The sequence below is a fragment of the Homalodisca vitripennis genome, chromosome 8, assembly GCF_021130785.1.
Source record: "Homalodisca vitripennis isolate AUS2020 chromosome 8, UT_GWSS_2.1, whole genome shotgun sequence".
NCBI lineage: Eukaryota > Metazoa > Arthropoda > Insecta > Hemiptera > Cicadellidae > Homalodisca > Homalodisca vitripennis.
The window spans coordinates 34,030,165-34,046,094 of NC_060214.1; the positions used below are offsets into that span (position 1 = coordinate 34,030,165).

The following is a 15,930-nucleotide window of genomic DNA, read 5'->3' on the forward strand; positions in this document are numbered from 1 at the left end:
ACTCGATAATTATGAAATAGGCCAATAAATCTATGATGAAACTGGGATTATCAACACCACATTCAATATTTCGTTTTAAGTATTTTTATTTAATTTGGACTGCTATCAGTACATTTTAAGATCAAGACAGGTCAGGGTATTTTATTAATGTAATAGATCATTCTCACCCTGTTCTAACTTATCCTAAAACTGCGCCTGATCCGAGTTATTCTACTCCATTCCACTTTTTTCCCAATTTTGAATTACTTCTAGAAAACAGATGGAATAAAATAAAAAAATTCTAAAAAGATATTTTAAAATAATTACATGAAAAATAATATTAGTTATGTATTACATAATAAATCCATAATTAATGGCAAGTAAAATCATACTGTAAATATTAATTAAAATTTTTCCTTAAATCAAATTTTGTGCCAATTCCAGTGTGTGATATTACATTTCAGGGTATTTTCATATGAAATCAACGCTCTAAAATTTAAAAATTTACTTGACCATCTCACAATTTGATATTTGGTATGAAGGTAGTCCTTATATAAATTTGAAATATTACCAATTTTTCCCCAAATATTTCAAATGGCTTCAGAGTTACGGATATGTAAAGTTTCTCAAAATCCATCAAAAATTGCAACCAACATATTTTGAAATCACCATAGCTTTACTCCTAACCGGCCTAGAGAAATCTCTCTATGGTATCATTTTACTCAGTTTTATATGCTCTTTCTTTTGATGTACAACACAACATACTCTGTTACAGAAAGTTTTTTTTTTTTAAATTACATTATTTTAAAACATTGTTTATCTCAAAAAGTGCATTTTTAAAAATAAAAAAAGTCCTATACATACTTTATATTTTCGGTAAGTGAGTCTCAAAATTTCAAAGTGGAAGGCTAATGGGTTCATAGTTAAATAATAATTTTAAATAATTTTTTGGGTCCACTTGTCGTGCTTCATACTTTAAACAAAGAAGCACTAGTAATAAAATAACCATTCGTATAACATTATTTTTCTCATTTTTTGTGTTCAAAAGAAACTATTTATAAGAAAAAGAGCACATACAGATGGGACAAAATTTAAATGTATCAAAAACAAGGGACTTTCTAATCATTCGACGAACAATATCTTAAATAACTCAACCAGAGTTCTAAAACACCTACACATAGAATACTTCCTACCTAAATATCAAGTAATATCAATACAACTGGGGTGCCACATAAGATACTTTACTCGTAGATACTTCACTACCCAATCATTGACATACTATACGTGTAGTAAAGACACATAGAGAGAACCTATGTGTTATGATGATGATTATCAGTTATTAACTCATAATCACCATCATAATGTAAACCATTTATCCCTTGCATGCCAACAGGGTACCTATGAGGTTAAAAGACGACACAGCAAATCACGAATTTGACGTTATTAACGTATTCTGCTCACTCTCCTGAATAAAAATATATGTGGTTTTAGGGGGTACAAACAACAAATGACTTGGTTTTACAGGGTATATTCATAAATAGTTAAGTTTTTAATATTTTAATATTCCTTTTGTGTGCTGTGTGGGTACTTTGAGATTATACCGACCACACCAGTATGAAGAACACAGAAATATAAATTTATAGAAACAAACATGATAGAACGAAAAAACAACTGTTTAATTATAAAATTACAAACTTACAAGTGTTTCCAGGTATTGTGATCGGTATCGTTGTCGCTGTTATCTTATCTTTCTCGAGAATCCCGATTACGGCAGGCCGCGCGGCATCACATGATTTGCACGGTACATGTGATGCAGCCGAAGCCCGCGCTGATGTCGACGAAAGAAAAACATCCCTCGAGATAGTACCTATCAGTAAAATATAAAATTCTAGAGGAGCTGATCAGAAATATAAATTGAATTGTAATGGAAAGGCAATTATGTACCGTGCAAATCATGTGATGCCACGCGGCCTGCCGTAATCGGGATTCTCGAGAAAGATAAGATAACAGCGACAACGATACCGATCACAATACCTGGAAACACTTGTAAGTTTGTAATTTTATAATTAAACAGTTGTTTTTTCGTTCTATCATGTTTGTTTCTATAAATTTATATTTCTGTGTTCTTCATACTGGTGTGGTCGGTATAATCCCAAAGTACCCACACAGCACACAAAAGGAATATTAAAAAACTTAACTATTTATGAATATAACCTGTAAAACCAAGTCATTTGTTGTTTGTACCCCCTAAAACCACATATATTTTTATTCAGGGGAGTGAGCAGAATACGTTAATAACGTCAAATTCGTGATTTGCTGTGTCGTCTTTTAACCTCATAGGTACCCTGTTGGCATGCAAGGGATAAATGGTTTACATTATGATGGTGATTATGAGTTAATAACTGATAATCGTCATCATAACACATAGGTTCTCTCTATGTGTCTTTACTACACGTAGTATGTCAATGATTGGGTAGTGAAGTATCTACGAGTAAAGTATCTTATGTGGCACCCCAGTTGTATTGATATTACTTGATATATAGGTAGGAAGTAGTCTATGTGTAGGTGTGTTTTAGAACTCTGGTTGAGTTATTTAAGATATTGTCGCGCTGATGGCCGGAGGCACTCGCATTTTGGGTGGCGGAGTGTGATCAAGAATAAAAAAGTTTTGAGTGTTTTTTCAATAAAGAGTTTAGTAATGTTTGTTTTTGTTGAATTTTTGTGTTTGGAGAAATGTAGAGGTAAAACACGGAAGTACAACAAAGCGACGAACCAGCTGAACGGGCGGCGAGACTCTGCAATCACGTTATCTACTAGACCGCTCGACTTTGACCTCTGTCTGAGGATGGGGAGGGGTTTGCGATAAGACAATTCCTGTTTTATATTGACGAAATATTGTTCTACGCTAATCTAGTAATCAGTAGAAGCAAAATGTCAAATAACGATTCATGTCTGGGTGTGGTCGGTATAATCCCAAAGTACTGCTGTGTGTCTAGATATCTGTGCACCTCAATGTTATCTGCAGCCGGGACTGATAGCGTATCTGTTATCTGAGCGATCCGGCGCTGTGGTCCAGTGCTTCTCAAGATATCGTGTACTGTAGTTCGGATTTAGTGACTGCTTGTCAATCATTTGTTGATCAACCATCCACCAGTTCAACGAATCGTAGTGAATTGTGTGTGTGTTCTGACACATAATTGTGTTTTACTAAGTCGGGCATGTTGGGAGTTTACGTTTTGACCGAAACGAGATTATTTTCCTTTTAATGGTAAGTGTTCTCTCTATTACTGTCCATTTATATATTAATATTGGGTTTTTACATCATTTATTACGTTTTTTACACTTTACAAAAATTTCTTTGCATTACTTTTCAATTTATATTTCTGATCAGCCCCTCTTGGATTTGATATTTTACTCCCAGGTACTATCTCGAGTACCGCCAGGGCTGGTGGCCAGAGGCACTTGTCTCAACCCTAACAACTAATTAATTTGTAGCTCGAAATTAAGAAAAACATTGTCATTTGGGTCAAAATTCTGCTCATTTAAGTATAATTTTTCATTTACGTTTCCAAAGATGACAGCGCATCCGATGACATATCACGAGGTTGAATCAAGGTCAAAGAAGGTCACGTGACTCATGACGCGGATGTACAACTTGGAAATATTGCTCCGCACGTGAAAAGTAGTTCAATTTTTTAATGTTTTACAACTTTGTTATTTCTCATTTCCACCCCATGACACCTAATATTGTTTTGTTAAGTAGGACGATTCCAATAAGTTAATAACGCAAAACTCGGATTCTGCCACCTCAGCTGTTACTTTCACAATTACCACCAACAGTTAATACTAAGAGACAATATATAGAGTATAGGATACTGATGGTGGTATTGAAAGAATAATTAGTTAACCTCAATTGCTTAAGTTTTTGATAGGCTAATCTAGAAGCATTTCCAAAGTGTTTTATGGCTCTATATCCTTTTCATACCTTAAATTAATTTTTACGTCTACAACACATTTAACATTAGGGACCCCAAATGATTCATCCAAACGTACCATTCAACCCATATATAAACTATGATCTTCTAAATTTCCCTCAGGATACTACGGGATAAAAGAAAAGTGCAAGGTCATTAGATGACACAAGGCAGTATACCTTCAGCCTACAGTGTCAATGTCCAGTAATATGACTCAGTATAACTTTCTATTACTAGGCCTATTGAAAATAAAGGGTAGCCTAATGTATAAAAAATAATTAAAATATTGTAGAACTAATATGTTGTTTTTGCAAGATTAAGACATTTATTGTATCCTCAATTAATTTAGACAGTAATTAAATTAACAAAAACTATAAATCCTCCGTATCAAATTTTAAATTAAAGACAAAAATTCCTACTTCCATTTAAAACAAAGTGTTTTTAACCAAAGACTTCTGATTAATTTTAAAATAATCACAAATTGACTTACACGTGTTTTAAATGTTAAATAGTGGCACTAATTTATTTCAGCACAAAATTTACTTATAAGTTACTTGTAGACATAAAACCCAAGTTTGATAAAAATAAATAACCAACCTGAAACTTTTCAAAATGTTCACGTTCGATTTCTAAACTCGACTTCCTCTGTTGTAAAACTCTAGGTAAAGAGAGTGATGACATTATATCCTAGCAATTAACTAAAACACTTTGAAACAAACTATATAACCAACCACAATAACAGTGTACCACCCTTTTGACAACTATCTACATACAGTTACTGACTAGTGAGTAACTATCACTCAGTCATTCATTCAGCCTGTGTCCCTCATTTGTTTTTTAATTTTACTTCCTCTCTCTCATCCCTACTATCGATATATTATCGATGTATCCTGTGAGACCTCTAATTTTCCTGTAGACGTTGAAAAATTGGTGGAAAATAAGTTTTCACAAGCAATTAGTAGTAATATATTTTTGTGGTATGAAAGCACGTCTGTTTTCTCATAAACTTTCCATAATGTTTAACTGTAAAAATTAAATTAAATTATAGGTTTCGGTCTCTCAGAACTAGAGCGCATTCTTTCCGCCAAACTCGTTCCTCTGCATCATAGTACATGTTCACGCAAAGTAAGATCCAATTTACTGTCTACCTACTTAAAATTCTTTGCCAGAAATTTCAAGTCTAAAAAGTATTTTATTAAATCCTTATGATTACGTACATAGAAACAAGTGATTGATTTGCTGTCCCTCATTATACAAAGACAAAGGTACTTTGGTATTCATTCACAACTCAAATTTCCTTACGGGCTTAGACATTACAAAATGTAAAGCAATCATCAAAAACTATTGGTTTAAAATTTTAATGAACTCACAACATGAAATCACCAATCAATCATACAGTTCATGCTCCCATATCCCACTCATTCCTGCTAATATTTCTTCTTACAGTGCCGGGTTTCAGTCTACTATTGATTGTGCGATCACCCAGTCGTATGCGATAAACTCGTTGGGTCTATAAAATGCTTGAGACGCTAGAAAGCGTTTTATACAAGTTTATAACGCATTGGGTGTTAGGGAATTCTTTACTGAATTTGGTAACTTGATAAAACGAATAAGGGTAAGTGTTCCTAAACCACCCTCCTGTGTCTCTCAGTTCGGTAGGTGTCTCTGCTCCTTGTCTCATAACCATGTATATAACTCAACCTCTTTAAAGAGCCACTTCCTAAAAAGAGCTTTAAAACTATCAAAAGGCCATTATTTTTGGAAGAGGTTTCCTTACCAGGGGCTTAAAAACTACATGATTAGAAAGAACAGGCTTTATATGTCATTATGACGATAGGTTCTTGTTTTTTCTCCCTATTGTGAGGGACAGAGTAGCCTCCTTCTCACCTTCTTCGTCTCCTTTTGGGAAGCAAAAACCAAGAACCGATCGTCGTAATGACATGTACTTTTCACAGTAGGTCAAATCAAGTTTGTTCTTTCTAATAATGTAGTTTTTAGGTCCCCGTTAGGAAAAAGCCTTACAAAATTAGTGGCCTTCGGATAATTTTAAAACTCTTTACCACTTAGAGAACAAGAACCGAACCAACTCTTAAAAAAAAATAGTAGCCTCCGGAATAATAGGTAGGTACCAAAGTACCACTACTTTATACTGTGCCGACGATTACCTAGAAAAAATTATTTTGATACTCCTAGCTATGCATGGACAATAAAACCTGTCTTGACACCAGTATTTATCAACCTTTCGTATCAACATTGAGGAGTAAGTTCTTTCACAGATAGATTTACCAGGAAGCATCACCCTTATATATACGTATTGCCATAAGGCTGCTAATCACCAGTTGTTCCCACTATAACTTGCTGAGGTCACACATTATCTGCTTCATTTAAATTTAATCTGCTGATAAAGATAGAAGAATGAAATCAAACGCACCTATATTTATATAAGGTAACAACTGATAATATTTGTTGAGAGAGATCAGTAATTTCCTATACATGTAAAACTGGCGACAGTGTTTAGTGCGGTATGTAGAGGGAAGATTTAGACGCACCAGCCACTATCGGACTATTTTCGTGCAGGCTGCTCTAGTAACCATTTGAATGATCCGTCGGAAATTTAGCAATTCCGTATTTCCACCTCACTCCATTCTCACGTATCCCTAGCCAAAGCCACCCAAAGTCTTCCCACCACAGTCGCTTTTGTGAGACCTCTGTTTAGTGTATTCACGAATCAGAACATATCATCATCTCAGTACTTAAAGAAATTCGTTTTCTTTCAAAAACAAGCAAATCGGTAGCGATAGTTCGCTTTTTTCTCATTTAAAAGCCTCAGCGTCAGCTATGCCGGCTTCGAAGTGCACTGGTTTTTATTATTATTACATTGTTTTTGGACTTCCCCGGGATTTGAACCCGATGTCTCTCGGTTAGAGAGCCGAGACTATAACCATTAGTCTACGGAGGAGGACATAGCTCGCTTAACCATGAAGAATTGGCTCGGTTCCGTCCAGAGCATTATTATTTTGTGCTGCCGATGTATTGAGCTGTAGTACTGTTGCACTAACATATCCACTCGTACTTTGCACCTGTTAAAGAGGTCGGAGTTTATGACAGACAATAAACAGCTCCCGCTGGTTCGCATAAGATTCACGGGTGTTATTCATGGGATTTCTGAAAGAGGTGGATTACCATTGTCTTCTTCTCTTAGTAGGAAAATCAATCGTAGAACACAAGTTTAAGCATATTAGATTTATACTTTTCTTGTGGATTAAAGTAAAGCACTAGAGTGCAGATGTATTTTTAAGCGTTGATTCAGTATAGCTGTGGCTAGCAATCCCTGACTATTTACACTCAGAAGCAAAACGTAACCATACGCAGTCTCCTTGCAGCATGTGTCAACAAAAAAAGTAAAATGTAGATTTCTCAATGGAACTTTTTTTACCACAATCCAGCAAACTGACCTAGGGCATAATAAAGACGCTGGCAAATTATATCAATTCATTAACGAATTCCATATTTGTGTGATCAGTGACATGACTGTTGAGCTTTCGGACAGGCTTCAACGTGCTCAAAACTATTGTATCAGATTTATTTTCAATCTCAGACGTTATGAGCATGTGACTCCATTTTTCAAACAGCTATCGCTTCTGAAACTTCAACAACTTCGCCAACTTCACATTCTTTCAACTCTACATTCAGTTATCAAAAACAAGTCACCTGTTTACCTGTCCGAACATTTCAAATTTATTTCCGATATAAGTGAGCGACCTACGAGAAGGGGATCCACCTTACTGTCAATTCCTGTTCATCGATCGAACTTCTTCAGTAAGTCGTTCACTGTTCAGGCATGTCGCCTCTGGAACTCTCTCTTCCTGATGATATACGTATTATAGAGGGCCGAGCTCGTTTTGGGGCAAAGGTCAAGGACTTGTTGCTGGCCGGTCTGTGGGGGTGACGGGTGGCGGTGCTCGTAGCGTGCTTGTGGTCGGGCTGTGTGTTTGAGAGAATGAATGTAGTAATAACGAGAAATTCTTTAAAAAGTAATCTGTTAATTTAAGTTTTAATTTAACTTTGTTTGAATTTTTCTACATATTAAGCTGATAAATTTTATTTTTAATTATTAAATAGTATGTATATATTTTGGTTAATTTTTAAGCATTTATTTTAATTTAAAATTTGTTATTAGTTAAGATCATTCACTGTACATATATCTGTATATTATGTGAGGTTGAGTGGTAGAGAGGGCTAAATAGCCCTAACTCCGCCTCTTAAATAAAGGCATATTTCATTTCATTTCATTTCATATTTGTCAGTGACAGCATTATGTCTCCAGACCTAGTGGGCTGTGAACAGTACATCTGTTTGTGGTGTCTATCATTGAGCACTCGTATTTCGCACTGGCCACACGTCTTGCATGACTAGGCAAGTCCACAGGGTGGAGTATAGTGTTGTGTGTGTTAGTGAATTGTGAAGCAATACAATATAATGGCATTCTAACAAGTCATCTGGTTCACCCCCTGCTGCCGCAAGCACTCCAACAAAATTTTCATTTGAACAAATTCTTTATCGCTCTATCACGTTGGCTTCTTCTCATTTCATGTATTTTAAACTAATGTGGCCACCATGTACGTTTCACACCCTGACAACCAAATCAATCAATGTTTTTTCTAACCCTATCTAGACACACTCCTCTTTTTATGGTTTCAACCCTGATTAGTTCCTATGAAAGTGGACGAATTATCCCAATTCAAAACTACAAACCTGTTTATTTGATATACGACAGCCATAAGAATATATGAATAAGCATGCCTGGTTATTTTTGGAAAGGTTCATATCAAAATGTACGCATAGAGCAAAAATGCCGAGTCTACCAAGCACGTTTATTTGGAATACAATAATAATATATATTTATGCCTTGATATATTTAAACCTAAAATAGGAATAAATATTGAAGAGAATAACACAAAACATAATTAATTCACGCCAAAAATCCAATATTTTTATAAAACACAACAAATATTATTTTTATATATGGTATTTATTTAGATATTCTTTACACTATGTTAACTTATTTAATTTGTCATACACGAGTAAATTTTTAACTTAACTACCAAAAGATTCTAAACACATGTATTCCACTGAAAATCTGTGCTTAGAAAATTCATATTTTTGCCATAACATTTCCCTACATTTTGTACACACAAGAAAGTAAATATTATGAAAATATTGTTCATTTAATGAAAATTCTTCTTCAGCAAGATTATAGGTGGAAATTTTTATAAGAAAATGATCCATACAGCTCAAATTCATAAGGTTAGACATATACATAAAATGATTAAGTTAATCAGTGTAATTAATTTCTGCAAAAACATATGTACATAAATTTTACACTAAATTATTGTTAACTTTGCTAAACAATATTATTATACGTGTGGCCAAAAGCAAACACCACACTTTTTGAATTGGTATTGAGAGATTAAAGACAATACAATTTAATTTTCACAGAAAATTAACAAATCTATACCATTAGGGAAATTTAATTTTTTTCTTTACGGTGAAGAAATTTTGGTTTCGAGATTCATGTTGGCGTTTCACATTAGTTGTCTGTGGCACATGGGTTCCAGAACTGTTTGGAGGAAACAGTCGTTTTCCATAATTCGTATTAGTTACTCTGTAATGAATGTCAAGCCTTTTTTTATGAAATAAAAATTGAGAAAACAATTTTACAAAGGTTTTAAATTATTTTACTTGTCCCAATTGTTGCAGAGTCACTCTTGGTGCTCTCTATCGATGACTAGAGACATGCTCTGGTTTTGTAACTACCCCAAGATGTGGACTGAAATAGAAATCTACTCTTCCTACCTGTTAAAGAGGAGGGCTAAAAATATAAAGGAAATAACGGAGAGTAGAGAAGTAGTAATGCCTATTAGAGAGATCTAACAACGGATGTACGTTTCCAAACATACAGTATTAAAATAATGCAGTAATCATCAAGTTGGAAAAGAATGCTATTACACACAGCCTTGCAACTCTAAACAGGTTTTTTAAAACAAATAAATTGGCTTTACTTCGGAAGTTACTAGTTTAATCATTGTTACCTATAACCGCTCTGCCATATTACAGCTTAAGATACTGAAAGGAAAATGTATTTAGACCAGCTAATACAGACTGACCTAACAACTGAAGTTGGCAGACCACTTTTTTCCAAGGCTGTTTCATACTTCATCAAAACTCTCCTAGTATTTAAACAATGCTGTAATGCACAATCAGTACAAAAAGAGTACATCGATTTTTTTTATTCATATACACCTAAAACTGTTACATTATACATAATTTTTCCATAGCGTTATGGGGTTTTACAAAGCATTTACTTGTAGAGATAGAGAGAACTTTTATAAAATTGTAACATAAACTGGACGATATGTTGTATGGAGTTTATGTATTAAGCTGCGTTTACACCAAAGTCTTCCACTAGTTGCAACAATTTCTTGCTTTTTCTACAAAATACAGCAACTTTTCCCATCTTCCACTTGTGTTAAGTTAAAATTATTTAAAACAAAAATTCTTTGCTGGTTACTAAATAATCCGTTTTACAGTATGAATGAATTCTTTACAACTGATATTGATATTAGCTTTAAGATTTTGACTAAGAATATTCTTGTTACATTCCTTGTTTGTACTTGTTATTTATTTTTATACTATATTACTTGTGAAATTACATTTCTTATCATTATCTATTGTTAAATTTTATTGAATAACTATAGGCTAGGCTAGTCATTGTTTTTTGTTAAATTATATGGCTATTGAAATATGCTTATGAAAAATCGATGCCTTGGTCTTAAAAAAGTAATATTGACGTCAACTATACAAAATGTACATTTTGTAATTTGTTGAATAAATTCTTGGAGAGACAAATCTTCGACTAAATTTTGATTTCCCACAGGGTGTCGGAAAAGATCAAAGAAAGTTGACATCTAAAAGTGGAAGATTTGTTGCTGCACGTTTTGCACAAGCAACTTGTCACAAAGTAGTGGAAAACTGTTCCCCCTGACGTCGGGCGCTAGCATCCCCCCACCATACTCAATCCACGACTATCAGTGCACGCATTTATTTTAGCTGCAGGTATGTTTAGTGACATCGTGTGTCTTCGTTGTATTTGTGTCAAGATGATAGACTGTAGTGTGCATGAGAGGACCAGGGCCAAAACCAGTGAATTAATTGAACTTTATGACGCAAGGCAGCTGCGGCAGTAATTGAGTCTTCTTATTCCGACATCCTTGACACAACAGCCTAAAACCTTTTATGCCAATTCTTTGGAAATCAATTTTTCCAATTGTTGGTCTATATTTGAGAAGAGCAACACTTAGTTTTCAACAAAAAATCTGCCAATAGTTTCTCTAATTTGAGAAAAGAAACTTTTAATTGACAACTTCTAGTCCTCTACAATCTTTTGTCTACTTTAGGTGAACGCGCCTTTACTTTTATCACGTTCTTTAAAGTGATATGCCATATAATGGGGTACTGTAAAAAAGTTGATCGATCCTCCTAAGGAGAGGAAGTGTTTAAAAGTAACGCCACCATATGACTGCAAACACCACAAATGTAAAACTGTAAAAGTTATGGTTGGTGGAGAGATATAACTTTTGGGATTAAGGCTCTTAATTAGGGCTGGATTTACATATGGGCTGAATGGGCTATAGCCCAGTGGCTGCAGAATTCAGGGGACGGAAAGTTTTAGTAAAAATTAAATTATTCCAAAAGTTAAAAATATGTGAAAAAATTATTTGTAATAAATTTGTAAACATAACAATTTGTAAATTGGAATTGTCTAAACAATCATTCGCTTAATATATTCCATTTATTTCGTAGTCCTAACATCAATAAAATATGGTATGTTCCGGGACATATTATTAAAATCAGAGACAAGTTAAGTTATTGTATTGTAATTCCTAAATGTATGTTCTTTTAATTTGATTGTCCTTAATCCAACAGAAAATTTTTGACTTTTTCTCATGATTTTGTAGTAATTTGCCAGTTAATAAATGTTGTGACATCTCATATTTTATGGTAAAAACAATAACTGCAACTATAAGAAGCGTAACTTCAATGAGTTTACAATTCAACCTATTTTATTTGAGTTTTATTACAAACTTAGCATGGCCACCTCGCTGCTGCCGTCTTGTCGACCCACTGCGGTACCAAGGTAAGCCTACATGGTTGGTGGGGGGTGGGGGAGTGCGACAAATTGTGGATAACCTCAGGGGCGGCAAATCTTCAAATCCACCTTTGCTCTTGCTTTTATTACGTTCTAATTTAAAAAAAATCCTTTATCTGCTCTGTAAACTGACACTGACCAGATGATCACATCACATCATAAAATAATCCTACTGTTATCATAATATCGACTATTCTTATGCATCACTGCTTCCATGATCACCTACATGTGAAATTAGACACTCCCCTATAAAGTATTTGAATATACTGATTTACATCTTGTACTTAGGTAGAGGCAAGGAAAATAAATAAAAAAGACTACCCAAAACAACCACATTTATTAAAACATATTTGTACCAGAACATACGGTAAAAAGTGTTAAGATAAATGACTAGAAAGAACAAATAATTCAACTTATTGTGCAATAAAATATTGTTAGTAGAACTAATTATTGTGCTTACTATTATACTTTACTTTGAATGTAGTTATACCATGAGCATAAAAAAAGAAACAGTAACATATTTTTACCCCAATTCTTCCACATTGTATACTTAATCATTGTCTTTTATGATTTTTTGTCATTATAAACAACTTTTTAACTGAAAATATAATGTATACAGTAAATAGCCGATACCAATAATTATAACAATTTAATAAAAATTCAAAATATATTTTTTTACTTATAGCATTTAAGATATGTTAATGCAATAGTATAAAATAAAAAATAAGAATTTAAAAGTAATTAATTATATGCTTGAAAATATTCAATTTTAACATATTGTAAACATTTATGTTTGAATGAAGAAACATAAATAAATACGTCTGAATAAAAATAAGGTACAATTTAAACGTTATCATAATTTTATTCAAGATATTATCTTATCCTTTTCCAGTAAAAAAGGACTTTCAAATAGTTTCATTACATGCGATGATATCACATTAAAAAAATGGCTCCAGAAATTATCACCAAAATTGTCTTCTTTCTTAGATAATAATAATGTCACAGAACGACGATATTATGTTACAAAGATGGCTCCAGAGGTAATCACCAAACATGTCCTTTATTAGATAATAATATGACACTGAGTGATGCTATCATGTTGCAAAGATCGCTTCCGAGATAATTGTTAAATTGGTTCTTTGTTTGGACCAATGAGAATAATCCTCCCTTTATGCCTGATGGGGAAGTACAAAATCTTTTTTATTTTTAGAGAACAGAATCTATGGCTTGTATGGGGATATCAACTAGGGTTACTGAAGGAGCCAAATTGACATTAGAAATCTCTGTGACTACTGGAAGTGAAAGTGTAGCATGAGTGTTCTATAGAATAACGACAATGAAAAAAAATCTTATGCATCATACAGGAGGCTCTGTTCATTATCAGTGACACATGAATACATGAAGTGTGGTATATAATTTGAAGTTGTGAGAATCCTGGAACCGAAAATAGCCTTCCTATTGTTTTCCTGTTATTTGTTGTAGTTGCTGACAATAAGAAAAATTAATTACAATGAAAATTGTAGTAGTCTCCTCTTAAACTGTAGACCATTGTGATGTTGATGTGAAAAATTAAAGTACGTAAAATATGTTTTAATAATTAAAATGAGTTGTTAAATTCAGCATAACCATGGTTCAAATTGCTTTCAAGGAAAACACTACAAACTACAAAATATTTTATAAAAAAGTATACCAATCAATAAACAACTAAAAATAAATAAATAAATACTAATTGCATATGACACGGGAATACAAAATAACATACTACAGTATATAGTAAATAAAATTATCATCAACACCTTGACTACAGCTCTGTACTACAATATCTCATTTTGAGTATATTTTAGTGGTGTGGCTGCACTGTATCTACAGCATCAATGGTTGTCTCTATAAATAATATAAATTAAAAACTTTCAGAATCTTTCAGTTTTAACATAATAAATTAAACTATTAGACCAACTGAGTTGACTGTATAATTAGGTCTATAAAACCCTGTCTGCCAATGAGATTTTAACTCATTAAAATTTTTGTACATTAATTGATAATTTTTTTTTTTTGCACTAGTAACGTATGGATAACCTTAACCTTATCAAAGATTTGTTAAATCTTTTAATCAAAATCCCTGTAGCATAGTTGAAAACTCTTAGCAATGAACTTCAATATTCTCTTCATTGCCCCCAGACAAGAATTACACAGTCATCATTTAGTAAGAGATATTGGCTAGGTAATAAGATAAAGCTTATCTCCGTACCCTCTCCTTCTATTTCATCATAGTCTATTAATCTTTACGGAAAAGACTAGTATTTGTCCTTCTTAAATAGTGATGTTACCTGTCTGTCTGTGCAATGACTCTTAATAAAAAGGTTCAGAAGACTTTCCGTTTCCCATCATTAACCTGACTAACCATCACTTTTCCGTTTATGTTGTTTAGGTAAATAAGGCAATATTGACCAATTTACTCAAGTATAGTGAGTATGACTAGATACAGAAACATTAAAAATTGACCTTTAACATTTTTGCCAAAGACATTTTAGTTAACTCAATTTTCTGCAGGTTTTGACTGGATTTCAGATCGGGATATCTTGGACCAATGGTCTAAGGCCAGTCATTGGACAATATGAGAGCTATAAGTAATATTCCATCGCCTAACAGACAATAAAGCGGTATAAAACTATTACTTTTTTTTCATGACCTTGTCATAAATGTGGTATTACATCACAGACCGCCAAGGGGTCAAGTTCCCTGCTTAGGTCTAAGCACATACTTAAAATAATAAAAATGACAAACAAAAGAAAACGATTAATTTTTGTGTTCTTCCACATAATTACGGAATGCAAAACTTAATGAAATGGACAATACTATAACATACACATAGATTGTGGAATTCTAAATCTAGGGTGCAGTGGCTATTTGGGTACAGACACAACAACACTGATTGAAAACTAAATAAGTTAGTAAAAAAACAACATCAAATCCCTATGAGTCTTTATCATCACACCAAATTTGGCGTATCAGTCTGGAGGCTTATTAATTTCAATAGAAAAAAGGGAACAAAACATCAGAATTCAAACTTGGTAAAAGAAATGCGTACAATATTCACTGTTCATGACTCGAACGAACATGCAGACTTTTTTAAATTTTAGTAGATCTCATAAACCCTCTCCTGGCCAATCACATCAAAGCGCCTTGATCTGCTTTAACACTCTCTATGCTACCAACACACAGTAATTGTTGAAAAATTGTGTGAAATAAATGATTTGTAATGCTGTTTACACCAACACTTGTTTTGAAGTAACCAGAGGAAATAGGAGAAGACATTTCACAATTAGACTAAGTATAAGTTTTATTTTATTGATATTAACCCTAGAGCTGCTAAGAGTCACAATCAGGATTCATTTACCCCATGGTCAATCGCTAGCATCTTGATCGAGACTCATTCTTTATTGCATTATTACGATTGCATAAAATAAGTTTTACATATTGTATTAGCGAAAACTATAGTTTTATATTTCTATGTGGAAATATAATTTATTTCTATAGAAATTTATGTTGGCAGCACCAATATTTTGCTGAACTGCCATTTTATATTTCTAGAAGTAACTGCAAAATCTGCATTTATAGTTCTTTTATTACAGGTTTTTTAGGAATGTAAGTGTATAAACTCTGAATCTACATTATATTTGGAGTATTGTACGTGTTTAACTACCGAAATTGTCCTCAAGGAGAAAAAAATTATGTGTTTAAATGAGTTTTTTTTAATTTTGGGATTTT

The 15,930-nt window shown here is 33.2% G+C and overlaps 1 protein-coding gene and 1 long non-coding RNA gene across 3 annotated transcripts in view; one reads left to right on the forward strand and one right to left on the reverse strand.

The window, feature by feature from the left end:
• LOC124367535 (huntingtin-interacting protein 1) overlaps nt 1-4,782 on the reverse strand; it is a 76,561-nt gene extending 71,779 nt beyond the window's left edge. The window contains exon 1 of one of the 2 annotated variants that reach the window (XM_046824460.1): nt 4,551-4,782. In XM_046824460.1, the coding sequence (XP_046680416.1) occupies nt 4,551-4,634 (84 nt within the window). In that variant the 5' untranslated portion in view covers nt 4,635-4,782. The remainder of the gene's footprint in view (nt 1-4,550) is intronic. The other variant, XM_046824463.1, reaches the window with a different exon arrangement.
• The window catches only part of LOC124367538, a 48,348-nt gene extending 38,145 nt beyond the window's left edge, over nt 1-10,203 (forward strand). Inside the window, exon 3 of the long non-coding RNA XR_006922909.1 lies at nt 9,714-10,203. This is a non-coding gene — a long non-coding RNA (uncharacterized LOC124367538). The remainder of the gene's footprint in view (nt 1-9,713) is intronic.
• The last annotated feature ends 5,727 nt before the right edge of the window (nt 10,204-15,930 follow it).